The sequence below is a fragment of the Trichoplusia ni genome, chromosome 7 (assembly GCF_003590095.1).
Source record: "Trichoplusia ni isolate ovarian cell line Hi5 chromosome 7, tn1, whole genome shotgun sequence".
NCBI lineage: Eukaryota > Metazoa > Arthropoda > Insecta > Lepidoptera > Noctuidae > Trichoplusia > Trichoplusia ni.
This window is the reverse complement of record NC_039484.1, coordinates 5,835,313-5,862,406: the sequence shown is the minus strand read 5'-3', so window position 1 is coordinate 5,862,406 and position 27,094 is coordinate 5,835,313. Positions and strand designations below refer to the sequence as shown.

The 27,094-nt window shown below is 34.0% G+C and overlaps 1 protein-coding gene across 1 annotated transcript; it reads left to right on the top strand.

Annotated features, from left to right (window-relative positions):
• The first annotated feature begins 226 nt into the window (after positions 1 to 226).
• Positions 227 to 26,478, top strand: LOC113495616 (F-box only protein 33). Its single transcript, XM_026874438.1, has 12 exons — positions 227 to 407; positions 2,408 to 2,544; positions 4,136 to 4,282; positions 10,867 to 10,959; positions 13,038 to 13,143; positions 13,444 to 13,557; positions 14,159 to 14,335; positions 15,053 to 15,148; positions 16,225 to 16,356; positions 16,595 to 16,673; positions 17,171 to 17,358; positions 17,876 to 26,478. The coding sequence occupies exons 2-12, from the start codon at positions 2,408 to 2,410 to the stop codon at positions 18,023 to 18,025; spliced, it is 1,419 nt and encodes a 472-aa protein (XP_026730239.1). The 5' UTR covers positions 227 to 407; the 3' UTR covers positions 18,026 to 26,478.
• Positions 26,479 to 27,094: the final 616 nt, after the last annotated feature.

The window sequence follows — 27,094 nt, the reverse complement described above, 5'->3', positions numbered from 1 at the left end:
CGAGCTGATTTTTTTGTATATAAAATGTAATCGATCCGATTTCAGTTATAAACAATGGTTCATTTTAGTACTTAAATTCAGAGACCTAATTTAAATAAGTATGAAACGCAAAATTCTCTTTATGACTTTTAGCACATTCTCACGATCTCTTCGGAATGGTCCTTCTGAAAATACTTTGACAGTGGAAAATTCACCGTTGTGATTATCCGAACGAGTTTAAATATTCGACTTTCTGTCACATCATTTGTAAACGTTCGTTAATTTGCGCGATAATACAAGTTACAATGGACGTGTAATGAGCCGAACGTCGCGACTTTCTCTTAATTGTAATTATAGTGTTAAAAACGAAAACATACGCGCAGCTGGAACAGAAGGAATAATCATTGACGTGATAGTAAAATAAAAAGGTATGTAGAACTTGTATTGATAAATGACCTTTCTTTGTACTCATGTAATCGTCGCAATTTTCTAAAATTAAATTTCTGTATCGACTTTTTATTGGGAATTTGCTTGTTGAGACTTCAATTTATTATGGACGTGAAGGTTTGATATTTATATGTGTGTCTTGCGTCGTATTTATTGTTTTTGTGATAACCCACTTTCACAAAAAACACAGCTGTTATGTCGTCACGCCTAATGTCCTACAGCTGAGTTTCTGTGACATCAATATTATTCTTTCAATCCTTGTTTTTCTTGTGATCGGAAACATATGGTAATTTTTTAAGAATGTATTTAATGAAATAATATAAATTAAACTGAAGGTATAATTAGGCGAAATTTAAAACGTTTTGTTTTCATAAGAGCATCCTGTTAATTTATGATTATATGCTTTTTAATAACTTCCTTTTAATATGCATTGTGAAGAGGTTGCACTTCCTTTTCTGAATTATTATAACACTTGCTTTTTTTTACTTTCCTATGATTTGTGTAATCTTTTAATGTTTAGTAATATGGACATTAGGCTGTTTTTCTGTGATCACTTAATAGTACTTACAAAATTTGGCTTGCCTGTATTATATATTATATAAAAATATTTAAGATATATATCATGTCCTAGCTAGCGTTTTGCATTCAGATGACTGAAATGAGTAATTCTGGGAGTATTTTTAAATATTCCTTCTTAATTTTTTTAGTGTTTTGCGGTTTTTCACACATCTTGAATTTATTTTTGTTAAGAATTAAGTCTCAAAAGATTCTAATTGGATTTAATATTCTTTTCAGAGACTCTACTTTTAATGGATACTATAACATTATTATTAATTTTGTTAAAAACAGGATTATACAAAATATTAGATTAAAGTGAATATTACAGCTGTTTAACAAGCAAATTATTTTTTGATCTTACAAGCAAAACTACCATCCACCTTTATAAGGTATAAAATACCTAATCCCGTATGAAAACATTAAAAAGACTGCATGTTTGGTACCAACCTATAGAAAATGTTTGGTGTACAATAATAGGTGATGTGCACAACATTCAAAGACTTAATACTGTCATAAAAAAAACATCCAGTTACTAAGAAAATATTACTGAAACCTTAAAGTTATGGCACCTTTATTTCGAAGATGAAAGAAAGTATTGCCTACTTTCTAATTAACTAAATTAATAATAAAAAAGGAATACTGGCCAAAATTTAGAACATTCTTCTTGGTTATAATATATTTTGTAAAAAAAAATATATTTTATCAACATTTTTGAATGATTGCATTCTAATGTTGGTATTGGGCAATGTTGATAATAACATTATGTCCTATTACAATATTAGCATGTTGGCAATCAACCTTGATATTATGATTATGATTACTTATCTAACATGTACATGATTTTTTTAAGTGCATACTTGTTGTCCTGATTTTAGATGACATATTGGTGTGTATAAACAAATGTGCTTATGTTTTATATATTGTAACCTGTAGTTATAAAGTCTGACTTTTAGTTTCATATATTTGTTTTTGATATTAAGAAATGTGTATTATGATTTTTGAATCAACTTTTCAATGGTTCCTGTTGATGGCTACTTTACACCAGACAACAGTTGACTGCAAAGCGACTACGAATTGAGCCGCATTAAATAATCCATCTACCTCAGGAAATTTTGACTTTAACAATGACTTTTGAATTTTTTATGCTATAATTTGCTTATTGCCTATTGCGTCTTATTCATAATAATAAATCAAGGAAAGTAACATATGTACGTATATTAAAATTTGTACCACATTTTCATACTCATCTCAATTTCGGAATTTTCTGTAAATCTGGTTTAAGCAATTCAAGATCTCATTTAAATTGCGCCCTTATTTATGGACATGTACAAAGTTTTATGAAAAGTTTGTCGTTTAATTAAAAAATATTTTTAGATAGTTGGAGCCTGGTAAATGTTGTATAGTAAAGTTCTCTTTTCACTAGATGGCGTTGAACTGGGAGACGGTGCCGCTTCTTCCACTGAGGTGCATTATGGACCACCTCAGTACGGAGGACGCATTAGCGGCGATGTCCACCTGCAGACACTGGCGGAATGCCATGATGCTATACGAAGGCCGCAGGTGAGAAAATAGCTTATAATAAATTTCTAACCCCGAATAATAGAAAAAGGTGGTTGAAGATCAGCATACAGCCGTACGCAAGAACGAATCTTGCATGATCTAAACGACGTTCTTTAATGTCCATTTGTCTCTGCATTCCTCTTGATCATAATAAAGGCATAATGTCACCCAAGAGCCTCATTTTGCTGTGCGTTGTTCTTGCATACGGCTGCATAGAAAATGCGTTTTGAGAACCAATCGGATTTTATTATTTGCATATCTCTGCTTGGATTCGTCGTGTTGAATGTGATTGGTTTATTTTCACACATCTTTAGTCTCCTCTCATCTCTGATTTAGTGTTCATCGAGCGTCAATTTACTGTGTCTCTATGCCCCAAATGGTTGTAAGCCAAGATTTAAAAATTTAATATCATTTTTGAAGTGGTCAAACCTATATTATTTGAACTTTAAATCCACTGGCGTTAAGATTGATTAAGACCTTTACAGTATATTACAGTATTTATGTACAGCACAGCCTTCGTCTTGATTAATTTATAAGACGGAAACAACCGTGAGAGGTTAGCCAGTCAAGAAAGATGGCGGTGACTGCTCAAAAATTACCAGACGACCTTAGATAGTGCACGGGAATTCTTTCTACTCACAACCAGTTTTTAAAGGTTAAATGCACTTTCATGGATATCAATTGAACGGTCGTGTATCGTAAATATAAAAATATCAATTAAAATTAAATTATAATTAGAGTTAAATATTGATAACAGTTACTAATGTATACTTTCATCAGTAAAGTGATTAATACAAGAGCGGTTACGACTATTTGTTTTATGCAATGTACTGATTTCATTGTACTAATAATGAGATCTTTATAAACATTTATAAATAATAGCCTCCATGACTGTACGTGTAATACATTCCTTTTATCAGCTCATTGTTTTGTATTACGCCTTCGCATAGTATATGTATGTTAGTTTGATAATGTATTATGTGGTCTTAAGAAACAGCGTGAGTTCTTGATATTGAAAGTACTTAGTTGTTTCTAAGTCAGATAAAGGTATATTTCTAGCAGGATTTTACGAAAGCATTACCGCGGCTCGGATTAGAGGGCAAAGTGGGTTACTCAGTAAAGATTTGACAATGCGTTCGTCTCAACCCAAAGCAGGATGATTCATTTGATGACTTCCCATCCGTAAAGAACATAGATCCATTTCAGATTGTAAGTATGACAGAGTATGCATGGTGTAGAAAACGAGAATTAGAGGGTAAAAGTTATCCACTATGCTCTCATTACAAAGAGCAATTGATCTGGGTAGTTCTTCTGCTAGACAGATCTATCATGTTAACTACGGAACTGAAGACCGTGCGACCAAGCTACTGGATTATGTATGCCTTCTTTAAGCTGTGATGACTGAACGTATGCGTCAGAATACAAGACATGCAAAGTACATACAGTATCTACACTTATTTAGGACTGAATGTCTTTGTATCTAAAGAACTTTTACTAAAGTCTAGTCCTTTTGAGCGGTACTTCTACTCGAAGTTTTATTTTTCAGAAATATATACCTATTTCTTACTTAAAAATATATTTTGTTATACAGGAGAACGTTTGAAATGCGAGCCAAGCACAATCTCGAGAAGAACTTGTTCATCGCTCGCATATTCAAGAGGCACACGCGAAGCCTGCACGTTTACCTGGACTGCAACGAAACCGAACTCGAGAAGTTCATGAACCTTGTACTTCCACAGTGAGTAAACTGTTTTAAGTTATATTTTTATTCTTCCTATGGTGTTAAAAGTGTGCTGTAAATATAGAGAAACCGTGCAGGTGCGAGATAGACTTGACTTAGACGTGTCCGAGGAAATCGGCAAAAAATATCAAATTGGCAAAATTTTGCATTTTTAATCACTTTGAGGTTTTGTCCATTCTTTATTTGTCGAAATTAATGAAAATATAACATTCTGACGTTCAAAGAATCATTTCTTAAGAATCATGTATAGTTGAAAGCTGAGTTAAAGATAAGAACTTAACACTTCATAAACTCGGCTGATAAGAGTGGCCCATATAATACTTACTAGCTAAGAGTACAGCAGATCTATACTTTTGTAGGTCGTTGTTTGCTAATACTCTCTTGTTTGTAAAACGATTTAAGTTCCCTTACACCCGTTTCTTAGAACGCCCATCGTTTGTTTGACTGTATTTATAACCAATCTCTGAATTAAATATGAGATTTAAACAGACAGTCTGTTTTTTTGGTATTGATCTTCCATAAAAACATCTCGTGGCTAAGCTATAACCGCATAAGTGATTCGATCACAGGTTAAGCTATGCTTGACGCGGTTGGTCCGTGGATGGGTGACCATCTTTGTCAAAAACGAGTTCCTCCTTGTTTCGGAAGGCACGTTAAATTGTGGGTCCCGGCCGTTATTCCTACATCGCCTGTCTAACCAAGGGGTATCGTGTTGCCCAGGTAACTGGGTTGAGGAGGTCAGATAGGCAGTCGCTCCTTGTAAAAACACTGGTACTTAGCTGGAACCGGTTGGACTGGTAGCCGACCCCAACATAGTTGGGAAAAGGCTAGGCCGATGATGAGACATCGGGGTAAGACATTTACATATATTTCTAGTCAACCTTGTCCAAATTTGCCCCTTGATTTTGACAAATTATACTGTCCGAACTAAGTCCCCATATGATTAGAACAAGTTTGTATTCAGTGACAACAATGTAAACTGCCTCACCCTTCATATCGAAGACCCATTATTCAATTGCTCCCATTCAAGTACTTTAACTCCGCAAGATTTATTGAAGGGGCCCTTTAGCTAATTACGATGCTTAAGGAGTAAGGAGTGTTTCATCTCAACTGATGACGTTGAAAAACGGGTTCGGCGCAAATTGTATAAGAACTGAACACAATTGAAATTTTCAACGTATTCTGAATTTGAATAAGTAATTGTTTGTTTTGCGAGCCTTGACCTAAATTGGTATTGGCTCGTCTCGACTAAGCTTTATTGATCCTAAGACTCCTCGCGATTCGATTGTCTTACCCCTAGTACTGAGGGATACACAATGGTACATACATCGTATCTTTTGATATATAAATTCGTATATATAAGTTTGTAATTAAACTTCTCTGAGACGGTTTGACCATTTCTCAAGAAATGTTGTGTGCATATAGATAGATAGGTCTGAAAATCGGACATCTTATTTTCAATCAAAGGGATTTAGGCTGCGTCGGCTAATCAAAATATAAAACTTCATTGTGAAATGTCGTTTCTTTTAGGCAAATGCGTGACACTTGTCAGCCCCTCAAGCTAAGTGCCATTTTCACAATCGTTTACATCAATAGCAAACGCCCGAACAGATGGAGTTGACAGTTTAAAGACACGTTACTTATCGAAGCGAAGGCTTTGTACGTTTGAGCATGAGGATCGTCAAAATGAATGATCAAACGCAAGGATTGTAAAAGATTTTTTTTGTGTGTATTAATTCATGTCATTCGTCAACATCTAGCTTGCCTACATGTATTGTATGTTCTCTTGATATCTTATACAGTCGTTGAAAGTATTCTTATGCCAGTCTTCGATTGTTGAACTCATGTTGTACTCATGCAATGTCCGGTGCTTACGTAAAACCGAGAAGAATGAAAGAAAGAGGTATAGACTGTTTAATCATTTCGTTTTTTTTTTAAATACCTTTCCATTTTGTGTATCCTCAGTTCATTTGTTAAAAAATATTTTAAAGATCCTTTTTAAATGAAATTGGTTCGATTTACATTGTAATGTGGGAGCTTATCTCGATGAGATACGGTGTTATTGGGAAACAGTTTTAATGTTAGCTTTATACAGTATAACGATTATTAAATAACGGATGCATTATAAATGGGGATACCTACATATTCTTGGAATATGATAGTGTAACTTTATCCGCTTGGCTTTGAAGATATAAATTAGGATTATTTAAACAGGACCAGTGGCTTCTGAGATCAGCGCGATCAAACAAACAAGCTTTTTCACCTTTATAATATTAGTACAGATTATAAACCTACCATAAAGGATCGTATAGAAAAGTCAGAATCCTGTTATCCTAATACAGTTGAATAAAAAGTTCTGCAGACCAATACATGATATTTACGGAGCGGCGCGATTGCTCTATTACATCTATATACAGACAGACAGTCAATGTCGGGTCTAAACCTGAACATCGATAGCTGAGTCTTATATTAGAACGTGTTTAATCAATACGAGCGGTCGCCGTAGCGCCATCGTCGTCCAAGTGATGTAACAATGACACAACTACGCACAACACAATATATGTTTACGAAACGTTATTGTAATGTTTTATAACAAATAAACGAGTTACATTAGCTCATTATTGTCTTTCTCACGCGTCGAGCTCTCGGATCGAAGGACCAGTTTTGATCTTAAAGGACCAAAAGGTACTTGTAATATATGATTGGTTCACAGAGTTGTTATTTCTATACTTGTTCGAATATGTTTGCGGTAATTTAACTCCGCTTGGCAAGAAAATATTTCCTGCCATATTCTTGTATTTCCGTAGAAAATGTTGTTTGTTTATAACTAGTGTTAAATTTATCCTTATGTTGTACCTTGTCCGTTGCAACTGCGATAAAATGGTATTTGATTATTTTAGCCTTTTCATATTTTTTGTTTGAAGAGTGGAGCGCTTGTATATTTAAATAATATCCGGTGTCGGGATAGCAGTTGAACCTGTGACCTCTCGGTTCTGACAACAATACTCGTTATGCTATTGTCATTTAATAATACAACAAAAGGGTTTAAAAGAGGTCGCCTCGGGTCGCTCCAGCCTTGCGAGTGTGGAACTTTTGACTTAGGTAGCTGTAATAATTGTCTGTGTGTGTAAAATGCTACTAGTCCTTTTAAACAGTAAGCTTTTGCGTAATGTAAGGGTCAGCTTCACCGGATGCAGACTAAAAAAAAAAAACTCTCAGTTATTTTTTTATTCAAATTGACCTAGTAAGTACTGTTTGAGAGTATAAAAAGGACCATGTTGCGCACCCTTCACTGCTTCTAAGGACTTTAACTGGGGAAAAGAAACGCCGCAACAAAGTCTTATAAATTAGTGAGTACTTTACGTAACGACCATTGCTGCATCGGTTGGACTGTAACTTACAAATGTTTTACGTTTAAAGCATTCTATCGACATAGAATCTATAAATACTGAATCAAACAATAGCACTTTTATTTTCTGACTTAAGCGCTTAAAATAGCATAAGGTAGTAATATTAAATACAATTGTTAATTAGAGAAACTTTATGAGGAATAAAGATGATGTTCAGTAACGTTAATTCTCATTTAATTTACACAACTTTCATGTCATACATCACAGCTACACTTTATAATGAATATGATGCATCCACACATATATTTATTGATTAAAATTTTATTTCTTTCATTTATTATTTTAAATCAATTTACTGTAGACTTGATGTTGGGGATTTCTTTTATCAAAGAGTTTGTGATGTTGACGGTCATAATCTCGGAAACTACTGAGTCGTTTCTTTTACCAATATAAAGACACATTGCTCTCGAATGTCATAGGTTATACATTAACCCAAAATATACAACTTAAGTTCTCAACGAAGGACGCACTTATCAGCTACTGCAAAATACTGAGGAACATGTCATCGGAATCAAAATGTATGATTTTATAAACCAACACATGTGTTTGTAAGAATTAATACGCCCCAGACCACTTTCAACTGTAATAAGGTTTCATTGTATAAGTACCTATTAAAATGTATAAGATGTTAACCGAATAGCCAACGCTACGTCGACTACACTTTCCAAAATACTGCGTATAAATTACATTAAATTTCTTGTATATGTAGGTATGCATTTTGATATGCGAAAGTTAATGTATATTCGTACATTTACAACCTTGTTTAGTTATGAAATGTAATTAACATATTATTACGTGAGTGTATGAATTAATTACGGTCTTATCGCTCTGGTCCTTGCGTCCTAACTGACAAGCGTGAGAATTCAATTATTCACGACAAGCGCGATTGCAGTGTTTCTATATGGTGTGCTGTGGAGTTTGTTACACTGTTTTTTTTCTCTTTAGCAAGAACACTTGAAGAGCGGTTAAGGGTCTGCGGTACAGGGTGCTGGCTGACTCCTTGCTTTTGTCCCTTGACTTTCCAAAAAGTGCCACTTTGTAGGATACTTAAAAAAATTAATTATATTCAATTAGATAGTATTTATTATTAATAGTAGTAATTTGATAGTATATGAATGTATATCGGTGTTGCCTGCGGCCCCCAAATCAAAAATTATCTCACGAGAACATGACATCGGGATAAAAACTCTCCTATCTGTTTGTCCAGGTTATAAATGATCTGTGTACCAAGCTTCATCTAAATCCGTTCAGTAGTTTTTGCGTGATAAAGGTCCCACCATACATGCATGCCTACAAATATTATAAACGTAAAAGTTTGTATGTATGGATTAATTGGAGTTAGTCGTCATCTCCCACGATCAAATCTCGCACGATCGAGGGAGATGGCACAAAATAATTTAATTTATTTTTCTAGTCGTCAACTCCCACGACACTTAAAATCATTGCTGATTTGGTACAGTCAATTATAAAAGTGTTTTGGAATGTATCTTTTATGTAGCAAAATAATGAGTTTACAATAAAATAAAACAAAATTTCAATATAAATAATATATAATGTAATAATCAACAACCTAGAATAAAAGACTACTTCTTTATTAAATAATCAACATTACAACTCAACAAGCATCTAACATAAAAATCACAATAAAAAATTCTAACTTACAGGTATAGTTAGAAAATATTAATCTTCGTACACTATAACAATGAATAATATCATAAAAAAACAAAACAATCAACATTAAAAAAAATAATGAGCATTAATTGAAAATCATAAATCAGGACTTTGAATCACAGAATTTGTTACAAATGTTTGTAAGTACTAAATACAAACATAATGAATATTTTTTTAATAATGAAAAAAATCATACAGTAAGTTGTTGGATGCATAATTCTATATTTATTTTCCCGTCTCTCAATTCAGTGAGTGTTGTATTAATATGGAAGTCCAAATCACATGTTTCTTTTTTTTTCTTACTTATATTAGAATTTTTTAAATATAGCGTTTGATAATAATCATCTTCTTGTTGTAATATGGTCAGAAAATGTGCAATATTGATTGGTTTACTGTTAACTTTTTTATTCACAGTGGCATGCATAATCGTTGAATTTGACGAGTTTCACATCGTTTGGACATAGAGACATAATGTATAGCCAAGCACTATCAATAGTTTCTTGTGGTGTGTGTTCGATATTCATCACTCCAGTGTTGTCAGCACAAAAGTGACTAACTTCCTTGTACGCGAACTTAGTTTTATTTATTTAATAATATTGATGGTTCCATTTATTTAAATAAATCAAAAAGCTTATTTTAAATAATTGTTATATGTAAGTTATAATTAATTATGAACATTTTACATTTTAAGCTCGATGTCTTTAGTGGCGGACTTTCCCTACTTTGTTCTTTGTGAATACTATATGGCAACATTAAGGGTACTTTTGAGTGGAGTACAAACGACGAAAATCTTTTTATTGTACGTTTTTTTCCACCGCTGCTACAGTATGTACATTGAGCTATTTTCTAAATTCCTTATTCATTTTTTTACTATTATTGGTTTTATTTTGGTTCTTTTACACTCTGGGGCAGAAATCGGCCAAGTCCTTTAAATTCATCTCAAATATTTTTTTTTAGATTGTTTATTGTCTTAAGATTATACACTTAAAAAGTATTATTTTTTTAAACCAAGAATAATAATAAATAAAAAGTGTGATTAAAAAAAAGAATTACTTATCCTATGCTCAGTTTAGTCGAATAATAAGTACATGCTTGGCGGCATTAGCGGTATCTTTATGGCCGCCATTTTATTCGGTATTTACTTTTACACCTATTTAAATGTTGAAATGTATTTAACAACTTAAAATCGATAGACTCGATGTATTCTGTCAATCATTTTAACGCATCGAGTATTAAACGGATTCCTTTTTTGTAGACCTCTTTGCTCTTATCAACATAATAATCAAAATATTTAAAATAATCGATTCTGTGTGAAATATATTTTTTATTTGACTGTACTTTACACGAGAGTGGGAGTTGACGACTAGAAAAATAAATTAAATTATTTTGTGCCATCTCCCTCGATCGTGCGAGATTTGATCGTGGGAGATGACGACTAACTCATTAATTGCAACAAGTTACGAATGTCATATTAAGATGTTTGTTTTTATTTCTCTACAGATTTTTTGACTCAGCGAAGCTACAAGAAGTTATATTTATCGGCCCAAGCTACATTCAGCAAAGTCATCATGTGCCATTTGTTAAACTGAATAGGTAAGATTATATTTACTGGCTATTTTAATATAATTCTGTTATTCTTTAAGATACGAATTTATACTGGATACCTGTTTCTGCGGCATAGAGTCAGTCGTAATCTTGATACAAATCAGTTCTCTATTTTGCTAGGTACTTAAATAAATGTTAACATTCTTGAAGTTTTTTAAACTGCTTTAAAAATCTAAGAGTGTGAATATAGAAGCAAGATTAGCGTGACAGTAGGACCTGGCCTGGATTGATATTGAAAAAGATATTGGGAACAGAACCAAAAACAGAATGGAAATCGCGCGTAAGATTACGGACCTCGAGTTGAACTCGCGACACTGACGGTTTCGTGCAAATTTGCTAAAGGAAAATAAATTTACAAATGAAAAAAGTCCCCGTAATTTTTTTCTCGTTTTTTTTACTGTCGTCGTATAGTCGAAGCCATTGTTACAGGGTTCTGTTATTAAAGAAACCCAAAAAACGTCATCACAGTAAAAGTTATAGAAAAATAAAACAATATTCTGTTACGCCTTTAAGCAAGTTTCCGAGTTACGAAACTTTTAATACGGCTTCTATGGCAAACAATAAAGGGAAATCTTTAAAAATATTGAACTTTAACTTCGTTATAAAATTGTAACTTTTGCCTTCCCCTTCAACGTGAGTTTGCCATGTGATCCAGTTTAAATGAAGCAAGAAGTAAGGGATTGATTGGCAGAGCCATTAAAGATTGTTTTTTTCTGTACTCCCGCTCTAAAGAATTTAATCCTTGTGTCACAGGGGTTTCCTCAATGATTCACCCAGACGCAAGACAAGCGTTCCTGGATCTCACACTACGCTTGTCTTACGCGGGGATCACTTTGCTATCCCTCCAAAACAATGCAGCTGATTTATTCAAACACGTTTTAGTCTTAATCGAACACACAATCACTTTAAACCTTATTTATTATAGCCTTATGACCTCGAAGCAAAGGACACTGTAGTCTTCATAACAATTTGAGAAATGCCGAGTTCGCCCGACTAGTTTCTGACCTAAACAGAGTTCTTAATCATACACTGACGTGGCAGCGGGAGGGGGGATTTCAAATTTCTTTACTTAACCTTAAACGAAATCAAGCTTATGACACCCCCAATTAGACTCGCCATTAACGTATTCTTATAATTATGATTAGTGTATATAATGATGAAATACCTAGAAGGCTAGAATGCTGATGTCATAAAACAGATGAATGTCGAATCAGCGTCTGCCTCACGTCCGGAGACCGTGTCAAAACAATGGATTATATTAATACTGTTCTCCGAACTTCAATATAATAGCTATGTTATGATTTGTAAAATGGATTGGATACAACTATGTATGGTAGAATGAATTTAAAGATAACATGTTTTCTATTGTATCATATTGCACTAATGTTGTATAGGCGAAAGTTTGTACTGTGTGTATTACTTGTTGAAAATTATATGCCATTTAGTCTCAAATTAAGCTAAGCTTGTATTATGAGTACTAGACAACTGATAAACATACTTATACACCGTGATTTTTTAGTCGTCTTACAAAAGCAGCCCAGTTCATGTATCCAATGACTATAACATGTTCATGATAAAAAAAAATAGGTATTTATGAGATTTGAATAAATTTAAAATGCAATTTTTATTCAATATTATGATGCAATTCGTAGTTTTTTAGAAACACAGCTCTGTTGCGAGCGCGGTCCGAGCCTTGTAACAATGGTGAGGGGCGCGGGTGGCGGCGTTTTTGTCATTTTTAAGAGTATATTTCAGATTTCTCTTGTTTAATTTTTCTTCGTTCTTATTATTTTAGTTGATGATAAAAAAATGATAATCGCGCCTAGGGGTATTTTACCTCGGATCCATGAACTGGGCTTCTTTTGTAAGACGACTAAAAAATCACCGTGTATATTTTTTAAAACAAAAATGTTATAGATAAATTACACCCAAACAGAACTAATGATCGTGTTCATCATACACACATTTGTCCTAGGTAGGAATCGAACCTACGGTCTCCGGTATTTTGCCACTAATATCTAGGCCAACAGGTCAGTTAAAATCAGCTTTTGTTTTTCGTTTTACAGAGTAATAACTGAGAGTTTGGTGTTCAAACATTTACGCAATCTTCAGAGGCTTCAATTCTTGGGCTGCAGGTTGAACACGCTGCACAATGAAAATGAGGTTTATGCTGTAAGTATCTAACTTACAAACTAAACTTATTGTACATATTAACAATAGAGTGGCTACCCTGATCAGAGATAGTTACACGACATGACACATCGCGCGCTTTGGGTTTGGAGTATTACCTTCAGCTACTCTGCTATCCGAGCAGTCTGAAAACATGAAATATCAATATATTTCATGTTTTCAGACGATTCGGCTGGCAAAAGAAGTCTATACTTCTTTTTCCAGCCGAATCGTATGAGATTAAATATAAATAATAACAAAAAAGTTTCTACATTAAAAAAAATATATTTTATCGTTCCACAGCACAAGCAAATCGAGTATTATTCGCGGCCACTCAACATCAGTAGTGTTCAGACGCCGGCCGACGCAGTATTATCCAGTGGTAACCAACATCTCATGCAGTATTCGACCTTGAAAGTAAGTATGGAACATTTTCTTATCGTCCTCCGTACTGAAAAAATTATTCCTTGTGTAGCATGGGAGCTTAACAAATATTCAAGTCGTATGCTCTAAGATGCCCGGAGTTAAAGCATTCGTAAATCAAATGCTTGTCCAACACTAAACAAAAACCGATCATCCATCGTCTGAAAAAAATAACAAATTCTCGGCCATTTTTTGCGATACTCAATATTACTACTTACTTTCACGTCAATTTGCAATAGTCTGATTTTCCAAGAAGTTTTGGACCCAACGGGAACCCTTAATCATAAGCTGACGCTCCGGCGGGCGAGCGAGTCGAACTGCAACACTATACATACAGTTGTCAGTATATACAAACTGAGTTCCAAGGCACGACCAACCCTGATTTTAGACTTCGTTATTATTATTACTAGTCTAGCTAGTACTAGCCTTAGATGTTCCAGAGCTGGACAAAGCCTCCCCTACTCTTCTTCCACTTGTCTCTCTCATGACTGACTACTTCGGTAAGAACGGATCCAGATCATCCCGCTATGATCGTCAGGGTCTGCCTCGCTAACGTCGTCTGTATTGATGGATATAATTATTATTCATATTACAGCACATTGCAGTAGACTACGAACAGATCAATACGACAGCTTTAATGACCCTCGCCCACCTGCCGAACTTCGAGTACCTGTCTCTAAACATCACGCATAAGAAGCAGCCCTACCAGGAGATCGACTGGCCCGAGCTGCAACTGGTGTTCAGGAAACCCTTGTTGGTTACAGTTAATATTGTAAGTATATTGTTATGATGTTTTTATAAACCCACTAGCTGTTGCCCGCGACTTCGTCCCCGTGGGTAGAAGTATAAGTTATGATTTATACCTGCCCTGTTTTTTTTCACATTTTTCTTTGTATCTTCGTTCCTATTAGTCGCAGCGTGATGGTTTATAGCCTAAAGCCTTCCTCGATGAATGGTCTATTCAACACAAAAAGAATTTTTCAATATGGACCAGTAGTTTCTGAGATTAGTGCGTTCAAACAAACAAACAAACTTTTCAGCTTTATATATTAGTATAGATTTTGATAAACGGTCTGGTTTGAGTAGGACTACCACGGCTAGCTCATTGAGGGATCCATGCAAAAGGGCAAAAAATAAGTAATTAGTTGAGTCATCCAATAACTTGATTACCGTAACGTAATAACCCTAAAAAAAACAGTCCCTCAATCTCGTGTATGTGGTCTTTACACAATTTTGCAGTCTTTTTTATAATAACAACTCCCACGCTTGGGAATTACATCCCTTTTTCGGTTCTTGCAATATTCAATCTTCATGAACTAGACAACCAAACTTATAACAGACATCTGTGGATCACACAAATAATGGAATCGTCTTCTAATCACTCTGGATTAAAATAAATACAGTATAGGTATCTGACATGTATAAAGGTATCTAGCATGTACATTTATGTATAACGATATTTGATCTGTGGTTTTTTTTGTATTTTTAGATCGGAGTGCCAATCAGAAGGTTCAGCGAGATCATGGTGAAAGTCTTGGTATCAAACATCACGCTCATCTCTCTCAAAGTTATGTTCTGCAAATCTGTGAGTATTATAAACTGATTTATGAGATAGGTATAATGATTTCTTCCTTTAAAACGGGGAAAGTTAGAGCATTGATCCACTACGCTACAGTGGATTAGGGATTCCGATTCCAATATTTTGAACCCAGGTTTTCTTTCGATATTTTCCTTTAAAATTTTGACAGTAGTTTTTTAATAATGAAAGAAGGCAGAGACATTAATTTTTGTTTGTTTTGCAACATTTTGTTAAGTTTGGCAATATAATAATAATAGTTTGCAGTTCTGCATACTAATGATTTGACAGACAATAAATGCGCTAAAAAAAACTGGGTTTGGCTTGGCTTGAATTGGGCAGGACGATTATCCCTTAGCTTATTATTTTACCTATAAACATTCTAATTTTATTATACCATTATTGATTTTTATTTCTTCTCATGATGTTGATTACGATTTAAGTATATACAACTTTTAGTGGCTTTCTAAGTGTAAATATTATGCAGGTCTATTTTCAAAACGAATTTCTTTAATTACTACTGTTGATAGATATGCAAATGCTGGCGATTTGAGTAGGTTTTTGTCAGATGTTTTTTTTTTATCGTGGCATTGGCGGTATCGTCGTGTGTCGGGTGGGTTGTGCGGCTCTCAGCTAAATGGTTGAGCTGCATGGGCCGTTCGGGGCATGCGTGCCGCTTGACGCCGCAGGCCTACTCAGATCAATCTGGCTCTTTCTTTCAAAGGCCAGACCAGAAAAGACACTGCATTTATTTACGCATTGTGAAAAAAAAATTGTCTAGACTTTAAAACAAGCGATGACCCCTGAGTTTCGTTTGACGTTTCTTCACAGGGAAGCAAGCTAGGAAATGTCGACTCCGGCTAGCTTAAAAAAATGTCATGTAAAAGTGATGACGTCTATCCTATTTGCAGAATATTTTTTTCATTTCAGAGCCGTTGTTAGCCATAGACTGAGATTATAGGGTATTGACAAAAAAAAAATCCGTTTCACTCGCTATGGGGTCGAGTTTGCGGAGTCTATATAACGAGTGTATAATATAAATGTGTGTGCTAGCCGTGTATCTAATGTGTGTATCGTGTGTGCAGTTGTACACGCCGCTGCTGTCGCACGTGTCGCGTGTGTACGAGGCCAGCCTGCGCGAGGTGGTGTGGGCGGACAGCCCGCACGACTCGCTCGACCCCTACCAGCGCATCGTGCGCCCGCTGCGACACCCGCATGTACGTAGCAGGGGGGGACGGGGAACACTACACACTGCTGTCGCACGTGTCGCGTGTGTACGAGGCCAGCCAAAAATGACGCGACGCATAAGTTTTATTTATTATCGGACCGAAGACACTTATGTATTCAATAAATGTCTCACATTAAACCTCCCAACGAAGATCCAAAATTGTTGTAATCCCTTTTAAACAATATAACCTGAGTAACGATTTCTGAAAAGTATAATTTCCTTTTCAGCCCGATACATACGCGCACGTAAACCCGTTCGTGTTGTTATGTTGGCAATGCGTACACCTACAACGTTTGGTTATACATGGTGAGTAGAAAGATACGTTTTAGATAAACAGATTATTATTTCGTAAAATTGGTATACCATAGCGCCAACACGGTTAAATTCCATTCATTGTAATTTGATCAATTTATGTTTGCGAGACCAAATACTTTTTCCTCTAGCCCACTGTGTCCCACATGTGGAACAAATCCACCACATGAAACCAGCCCAAAGAAAATTACGTATCCCCAAAGTCTCATCATCCCCTTAGCTGGGTAGCAAAAAATACGAAAATTTCCATATTTTCACGTCTTTATACACTCTTATGGTTGTTTCGGTCTGGTTCGATTTTTGTAACTCAATTTTGAGGCACTTCCCTATAAGCTATCAGGCTGAAATTTTCAGAGTAGCTTCTAACCTGATGACAATGCAATTAACCGAATCTGCTGGACCGATTATGATGAAATTTTAATGGAGTGACAATTAAAAACGTGGGTATTTAGATTTTTTTATCTATTAATTTAGAAACGGTTTTTTGTCAGGTTACTGGGTATGGCAATACGATCTCCTGGGTTTCGTCCGCCTGCGCAAGACTCTGTCGCACCTGGAGATCTCGGCCATCTACAGCAAGCAGGACCGCTACAGCCACTCCATACAGATGAGCGAGGAGGGCAGCGTGCGGGTCATGTGCGGGGACCCGCCCAGCGATGTCGATGCCGACTTCGTACAGGTATAAACGGTACCCTAATAAGGTTCCGAAATGTCTTGTCATATATGTCATGCATGTAATGCTCTCAAAACATATTATACTAGCGTTCGCCCGTGAAATATCGCTATAAAGCATAACCGCTTTAAGTCTAGTGAAACGAACCATAATTTACTATCAACTATATGTTGTTAGTATAAACACTAAATTCAAGTCCCGAGACGTGATATACTAGTTAGGTCAAGCAATTTCGAGTCATGTCTTGGGTGAGCAATATTTCATAATATTTAATTGCAAGAAATATCAGATTCGCAGTGCTTTCTGCTTATTTTTTTTTCTTATAAACGACTCCCCCAATAAGGAATTGAATCCTTACGACTCAGGACAATCATTTGAGCGTCACACAAATGCATTTTCTACGCCGTGTTCGAACCCGCGACACGTCGTTTGTAGTGAGTGGGTTTGGCGCGGTGACCTCAACCACTCGACTACCCGTCCTGTGAGAAATAATGGAGATAACAATAATATGTAACTATTACAGGAGGTGAACGAATACATAGATTTTAAATGGACTCCGACACCTATCGCGGGTCTTCACCCCGCCATTCGCGGGCCCTGTTCCGCCGCCACACGCGCGGACTTCATGCTACACGAGGCCAAGAAACCAGACTGGCCCAGGATCAACATGTAAGTCCATACCCATGGAAACTACAGTAACCACCAACATAACATGATCTATGTACTGATGATGTCGAAGATTCGATGGGGATACAGGCAAACTATAGATTATTTAAACAGGAAATATTTTGGCTTGTATTGGTTGGGCGCAAATTTAGCGGTTGGCGTATATATTTAATGCGGTTGACGCTATTAAATGCGAGTACTGTTAGAGTAAAAGACGAAAGTCTAACTAAATCAAGAAATTATCGGACAGATTCGCTAAAATGACACCATTTTAATATTGGTTGTCATGAACAAGTTTAGCGCAGTAGCCGATAGGTTTGCATTCGAACAAATCAATAATTCAAGTGAAAATATTTCTTTTTAGCGAAATTATTCGTCGTTAATTAATCGCCTGATAGAAGAGAACTTTGCCAAAACTAGTGTAACATCTTTGTGTTATGTATTCATTATGTAGTGTAATGCACAAAACTGAACACACATCAAAAATAAGTATGGTACAGACATCATTACCTATGCTTGAATAATACGTGATTTCGTTGATCTACCTTAGAATTATCAACTTGAATGAATTTATGAAGCGTCCACCATCTTAATGCCGTTCTTGAATGAGGCTGTTCAACATGTTGTGTGTAAAGTATTACGCGTCAAACTACCTAATGAGTACATAGCTTTATACCGCGTTTTAGGATGTTATTCTTGCGATTAAAAGTCGCACCACATCGAAACTATTAAACGCGAGCGATGTTTTAAGAGAGTAATCGTTTCCCTAATGCCCGATATTGTGCATTGTTTAGCTTGTAAGTGTAAATGCCACAAAGCAAGTTTGTCTGTAGATTTAGAAAAGAGTGCGTTTTCATTAACGATGAGTTAAGCGGAATTTGGCGGTGTCAGGTGGAATGTGGAGGAATTGCGCAGAATTTAACCGACAGAAAGTGTTATTAGCCGAATATAATTATAATAGTCCGCTCCGCGTCAATGTAAACGCACCCTACCTATCGCTTTATTTCAGTAGTTTCGAACCAAACTGAAACTTCTTTGTTTTTATACAAAACAGTTGAGTGTATTCCGATGAAACTGCACGTGACTATAATATGATTCACAAGTCACTGCAAAATAGTCAAATATATATTTTTATACAAATATAATATAAGTATATACACGTTACTATGAAGCTAAATATTATTTGTTGATACATATTGAAATATCTCACGAATTAAAAAAAACAATTGACTTGAAAATCAGACTTACGAAATCGTTCTTAATATTTATATTTCTGCGATTATTCTGTAGTGGATACACGACAATAATGTATTGTAAAAACTAAGTGTCGTTTGCTTTATTTTCCTTGTTATACACTGCTCTTACTCAGCAATAGAGAAAGCAAAAGTAATAATAGGTACTATAAGAGGCGTGGCTTGTAGAGGGCGTTGACGTTATAAATATAGGAATCTCAATTTTGGGTGGAGTTAAAAACAGCCACGCCTCTTTTATGGATACAAAAAACGAACCAAAATAAAACTATCCCTATAGAATAATGTTAGAATACATATTTCAATAAATTGCTATATTACTTAATTTTTATTAGAAATCTGTTTTGTTGACACCGGCCACAGTTACTTGGCTTTAAATAGAATATTTATGTTACACAATTGATATGAAACTATTTATTTATTAAGACAGCGTGAGTTACCTTTACATAAATATAAGGAAAATTTTAAATAAATATATATCAAAATATTCGACGCTTTTTAAAAGTTTTGGGAGAATGCGTTATTACAAACGCTAAACTGTGTCAAAGTTATCTTTTAGCGTTCTCCTCTGCTTTTATTCAAAAATCAATATTTAACGTATATTAATTCAATTATATTTATTCTGAAATTTATACACTAAAGTTGCTCTTACATATTTTTCTTAGCAAAAACTTATGTCGCATTTCTATTAAAATATACTTAGAATCAATGAGTAAATAAAATATTAAATAGGTATAGATGGCTATTTTAAGGATAGATACTGATTATTCTTCCTTTCTTAAAGTGCATATTTGAACCTTACTATCTCTGATCGAATCCAAGGTTATTCGATCTGGCTATCTGATTTATTCAGTAAGAACTAGCATGATAACCATCAAAACGAAAGAAGATCCGATTAACGTATTATTATAGAAAATATTACAAATACAATAGTTGCAATCATAAAACGTTTCTGATAAAAATATAGGTTAATTCACCACACAATGATTTGTACGTGTATTCAAATAAGTTAAGCTCGAATCAATAAAATAAATCACCTGTTCAAATATGTACCTTATTTTGATATTATTTAAGTTCAATTTGGTTTATTACAGGTTGTATACTATACGCCATGTTTTACAACAAAAGATTTTCATATTTTAAATAATGATTCCATCATTTCAATATTTTTCTGATGATTTTCATATACACAATTTGTTTTATAAACGTACAGGTTAGTGAGACAAGTTAAATCGAAGTTTACAATTTCTATAAACAACCTGTATAAAATATTTGACCATCGATAATAGAATTGTAGCGTAGACAAAATCAAAGGATACGTTCTATTAATCACGCCTCCCTATTATCGATGGCAAAATAAATATTTAAATTTGGCATGGTTTAGTTAATGTAATTTGTTTATTACCCGTAGAAGTAGGTAAAATATAAAAAGTAAAAAAAAATGTTTTTGCTCTATCTATTAAAAGTAAAAGGAGCCAAACATCTCAAAGGCCTAAAGATCTTGGAAAGTGTCCATATAAATAAATGTATAGTTTTAAAATTATTGAATTTGTCTGCGTATACATTCTTGCATAATATTCAATTTATTAGACAATGTATTACGTATAAATGCAAAAGAAAAGTATATACAGACAAATAGAGCTCATGAAAATTATTTAAATGTCTTGTATGAATACTGATCGCATAATATCTGTTACAAAAATTAACGCGATCGTCTGATGCCAGTTTTATATTTACTCTTAAAGGTATATGGTATCGGATAAACAGAATGTGTTTTCTTTTAGAAGTTATATCAGATTGTCGTAAAAGATTCTTCACGTGTCTGTAACTTTTTAATGATAACAAGAGTCACATTATGAATTTCAGGAATATTCAATCATATTTCATTTAGAGTAAAAATTCTACTGGCATCAAAATTTACTTTCATCAGAATAATATTACAAAGCGATAAAGTTCCTGAATCAATTTCGTGTCATGTTTTAATTAAAATCAATAATTTCATATATTAATAAAAAAGACAATTAATTCACTTAATAGATGTGTTAAGACACGCATGTAAATAGCTATTACGTAGAACATTCATTTAATAAGTATTAAAAAAATATGTAAAATGTATTTCTTTAAAATGTATAAAATTATACAATTGAAAGAGTAACAAGAACAAAACAAAGTTTATACCAAAATTCTTATCAGATTAATAATAATATTCGTATTTGTAAGATGTAACACACTTATTATACAATTTATACAAGTTTACATTGGTATTTACGACTGCAGACAAAAGTATACAGAATAAAAATGTCGCGGTTAAGGATTATTGGCGAATAACTTGAATACTTTTTTCTTTGTGAGGATGATCCAAACTTAAATGATACTGATATTATGAATTCTGCAAAAATATTTGAATAGTACACTTAAACAAAGCACTCGGTTTCTCTGAGCTGATCTTCACAAATCTACAGTTAAGAGTTATTTGATTTAAAACTTTATTTTTAAATCAACAGTCGCGATCAGATAATTCGACTACAAATATTATTGATCAACCTTCTAAAAGTCAGTATCCAAATTTTAAATTCTCATAAAATTTAAACCTGTATAAAAAACGATGACTTTGAAGTTGTATGCTAACATTCCTATCATTAACAACGACATTTTTACACGAATATTGTACAGAACATTAGAGTTTGCTAGTATGTTGTAAAAACCAATGTGAGCCCAACAAACCACCCACCTTGCCTAATGAACATTTATAAATTGAAACCAATATTGCTTTAAATTTGTCTCCTTAGTAATAGAACTGAAAATAAATATTATAGGTAATAGAGAATGGCCGAATGATATGTTTGCTGGCAACATCTCTGAAATCGCGAATTTATCATGTAGTTGTAATAATTGCAATGTTAGAGAAACAATGTGTTTTTTTTTAATGGAAACACTTCAATGCTGTTTTGAAACCTGCTTTTTATTAAACTGTGTTAAATGTTAGATATGTATTACCTGACTTTAAGAAACCTGATAATACTATCGTGAAGATCAAGTAATATAAAGTTTCAAAGACTCACCACGCTACTGGTGTCTGAGACTAAGTTGATGTATGATTATCGTTGACGGTGAATTCGGTATGCAGCGAAATAGTTTATAGCCTGATAAATGTAAATCAGTTATAAACAATCTAAAAAGCAGTCTAACATTTTACGCCTATTTTATAACATAATAAACATTTAGGTGAATTTTTATAAATATACATTCCTACAATTCCAGATACAATTTTTACATGCTGCTATAGCGCTGTAGTTTTTGATGCGATACTAATTAAACCTTGAAAATGTGGTGATGCAGGTTTTATCACAGCATTGAAACATGTCACACACCAAAGACTCCTGTCGCCATACACATCGCACAAACAAACACCGTAGCGACATCTATACTTAACTATAACGAGTCAATGTACTTATAGTAGGCAGTACGTCAATTGGAACAGCTTAATCGACAAGACTTCTATTGCAACGTAATAAGGTCGATAATCGATTAACGCTGTTCCCATTGTACCACAGTCCATCGTACCTTTGGTGTGAGGTTATGTGAAAATGATAATAATATCCAAAAGAAACGTTAAACATCTATCTAGTCAAGGGACCCGTACAATTGTAAATATAGAACAGAAGTTATCCAAACGGGTTCAAGAACATTGCACAAACGAATAACAAAGTATTACAAATACATAATTTATATCAACATAGAGCTTTAAGCGTACTATCGCGATACTGTATCAAATACAGTGATTTTTTAAAACACAAGTGCCACTACTGTGAAATGTAAACACGACGAGAGTATTCAAAGACATACGATAGGAGTATTATATTAGAAAACGTAGGCAGATGAACAATGCAGCTAGGGAAATAGGGAATAGTTTGAAACTGAATATTAAATATGCATTTTGAATTATTGAAGCAAAGACTAGCAGGTACTGCGACCAAGCCGCGAATTACAATTAAGAGATTCGAATCTGACGAACGATGAAATCGAGATGAACCGTGACTGTACTATAACCCTTGTGGAAGGGAGACGCCGCTACATGAAAAGTATCGCTGTTTCGCTTCCACTAAGACGACAGTCTTGTTTTAAGTGATTTAGTACAAGCTCTGTTTCATCCAAGCGACACGATAGTCCGTCCCCGAACATTATCAAATGCATTTGAAAATATAGACTGAAAGATCGTTTGCTGAAATAATCGAATCTAATACAAACGATTTACCATTCAAAGTCGATGCCGCGTAATATGACAAAGACATTTTTAAATACAATTAAATCAAATAATTAAACCTATTTAATATTTGTATTATGACTATCAATGGACGCGGTAAACTCAGGCTTCCAAAATTGAGTATTATTATCGATTAAATATATTCGATTAGAGCCAACATTATTAAATTGTATCGTCATTAATATAGTCACGCACAAAACTTGTGATCATATTACGAACAAAAGACAACCTCCTACATGCCTTTATAGTGAACACATACTAACAATTTGAAATTTCCAAAGTATTTTCGAATTAGATTAATATTGTAGTATACGTCTTGTTTGATTGAGATAGTGTAATGCTTTGACAATTTTGAGAATGTTGATTAAATCATAATAGCTCTCTAAACAGTCCGGAAGGATGAAGTTTTGTACCGACGAAATCTTTTGGACGTCGCTTTTATAATCCAGTTTACTAGTTCTTAAAGAAGGAATATTGTTGTTGGAGAAGCAAGATGCCGCTATACGTGTCTCGCTCCCACAGCGATAACGTTCCTCCTTTAAGAGTTTCAAACAAATACAAGACCAACAATAAAGAGATAAATGTAACAAAACGATTAGTTTTTCATCCGGTTGTGATGAAACACGGTCTTAATTAATCAAGACCATTCATTAGGCCAATATAAAAGGCCAATAATTATTGCTTCAAATAGTAGTTAGTTATTAAGTACTCTTTAAACTTAGAGCACGATAAAATTATATAAAAAAAAAGTGTTTAAATAATTTCCTTCAAATATTTTTTATGACATTTTATAAAAGTTCGAACGCGTATGAACATATATTTTGTAAGGCAACGAAGAGACTTACCAACATACATTCCCTGAGACTGAGAAATGCATAGAAGAGGCTAAGATCATAATAACAACGTTATAAATATTAAAACAAAATAATATTAAGAAATCAGACCTAGGAACAAGGACCAACTTAACTGAATAGGGTGGAAAATTAGTAGTTGAAATTTATCGGCCATTACTAAACTCTGTGGTTTTAACATCAACGAAAGTGCGGCCATTTGTGAAAGCTTTCGTATTTTCTACCCTATTTTTAACTTTTTTTAATTCGACAAATCTGGATATTTAATCCACAAGAATTTCGGAATGTAACTGATTGTGTATTGTATGACGTAAGTCATTGCAATAAGATCTATTTTTTGATTCAACAAATTGATATGTACAAAGACCAAATCTGTGATTTTTCTTCTATATCTCTTGTTCTTATGGTCTGATGTAAAAGCGATGGGACAACAAATAAAAATGTGTATTTTTATTGTGACTATGTTGGACGTCGTATTAAGAACAATAATTGAGCATGTTATTCATTCCCGCCTCTTAGTTTATTTATCATTATTTTTTTCAACTCTGTCCTAATTATGAATTGATTTAAATTATATAAAAATATATATTTTATCAAAAGAGTTCTTGCTTCGTTGGAAAATTTAACTATTGGAGTCACGCTCAAAATAAAGACTCGTTAAAATGGTTCAAATATAATAAATTACCGCTTTTTTTCTTCAAAATTCCTTTCTATATCAATAATTTCACCGTTCAATATGTCTATATACCAGATATTAAATATACTTGTAAAAAATAATATAAACTAAAATGATTTAGTCTCATCAGTATTTTAAAAGGACAGAGTTCAAATAGCAATTTATAAAACCACCAAGACTCAATAAGGCTGTGAAACAACTCGAGTTCGGTTTGGCATCTTATGATAAACAAATATCAATTTATATAATAGGGAATAATCAATGTAACATACCTCTGCACGGAAAGTTACAATCTGAACAATTTTATACAAAAATATATAAATACGAATCTCCATTTCATGCAAAGGATTTTGGTCAAAAAAATGTAGTTTCAAAAATGACAGGATTTAATCTCGTTTGTCACAGATTGTACTTTTCGTGTAGACTTATACTTCTGTGGTTTGTGACGTCATCTAACATGACCCATGATTTTGACAAAAGACGTGTGACGTGCAAACCTGCTGAAGTATAGCGCAGTCTAGCTGAACCGAATTGCCTAGAATTAGACGAAAATTGTTGTACTTACCCATCTAATAGTGATAATTAAAGGGGAATGAGGGAGAAGGGAGAGGTGATAACGTTATCAACAGTTGTGTGTAAGGTCCATGACTATTTTATTATCTGTTATGTTTGACAAACTTTTGACATTGGACCTATTTGTATGTTTTTTTTTATTATTTAAGACTTTAAACGTGTTTCAATATTGAGATCTGCTTAATTTTGTTTATCCATTTGTATCATTGAGTGTTGTGTCAAAATGTTTACATTTTTTGAAAAAAATAAATGTTTAATCTATATTTATGTCTAAGTAATGTTTTCAAATTTAATCGTTTCTATGGAAAGTGTAATTGCATAGTAGCTTTTGCATGAAATAATATTTTATTAGTGTATGAACAGTAATAATGTACAATCCTCTTGCCTTTCACCGCTTTTATTGTTAACGTAGGTAAACTTCTATGTATACAAGGAAACATAGTTATTATCTCATTGTTTAAAAATATTCTGACAAGTCTTGACAGTTACAAAAGTTATTATTGTTTAAACAATTAAGCTACACCAAGGTTTGTTAAAGGAGTCAATTACTTTCTGTATTTAAATCATAATTAGTCTAGTCAGTTTTAAGAGTTTGTAATTAATAGTTTATTAATGTTACACTTGCATTTCTTATGACATCTGTGGACGTTGACGTTGCCACAGACTACGAATATTCTATCTGTCATTGTAATTGTCACTGTCAAAACTGTCAAATTATTGTCAATACACCTACAGCCTCTGGAGGCGTGTACTTATGGTGTTTTAACACGAATTGTATTCTATGTAATGTCTGGATCTGTTCTATATGTATTTCACAATTAAATGTATTGATATGTGTAGTAGATACGAATTTGTTTTATTTCCTTTGAACCCTAACCTTTATATACCAACGCTTTGCTCTCGCCCAATAAAAGTATAAATAATACATGAATCTCTATCTAAGGCCAGTGCTCTACTGCTCATACAATCAGCTCTCAAACCATAGCAGTGGAAGCAAGACCTACCGGCCCGCACGGTGGAAGTCCGCGGTCTTTGTACGATGGATTTCAACGCATTGCCACCGACGCAAAAACGTGGATGACGTAGCACGGCGGTTCAGATTTAGTCAGTAAAAATCTGATACTACCAATTTCCTCCCTCAAGGGAGTGGGTGTCCAAGAGGATTCCCCCGGCTTACCAAAAAACAAATGGCTGTGGAAGCAAAACAGCATATAGCACTGTGTCCCGCCTTCACAAATCTCAATCTTTCTTTAAAAGTAAGCGAACGGGTGACAGTAAATTCCAATCTATCGCATTATGAGTAAATACTGAAGCAACCTTAACCCGCGAGTACACCGTGGGCGCATAACATCACGTAATGAAGATTACACTCAAAATGTTGACTCATCTTGGCATGCCGAGGTTGCAGTCACTCCTAAGTAATTAAAACAATCATGGCCAATTTCGTAGGCTGTTTTATTAA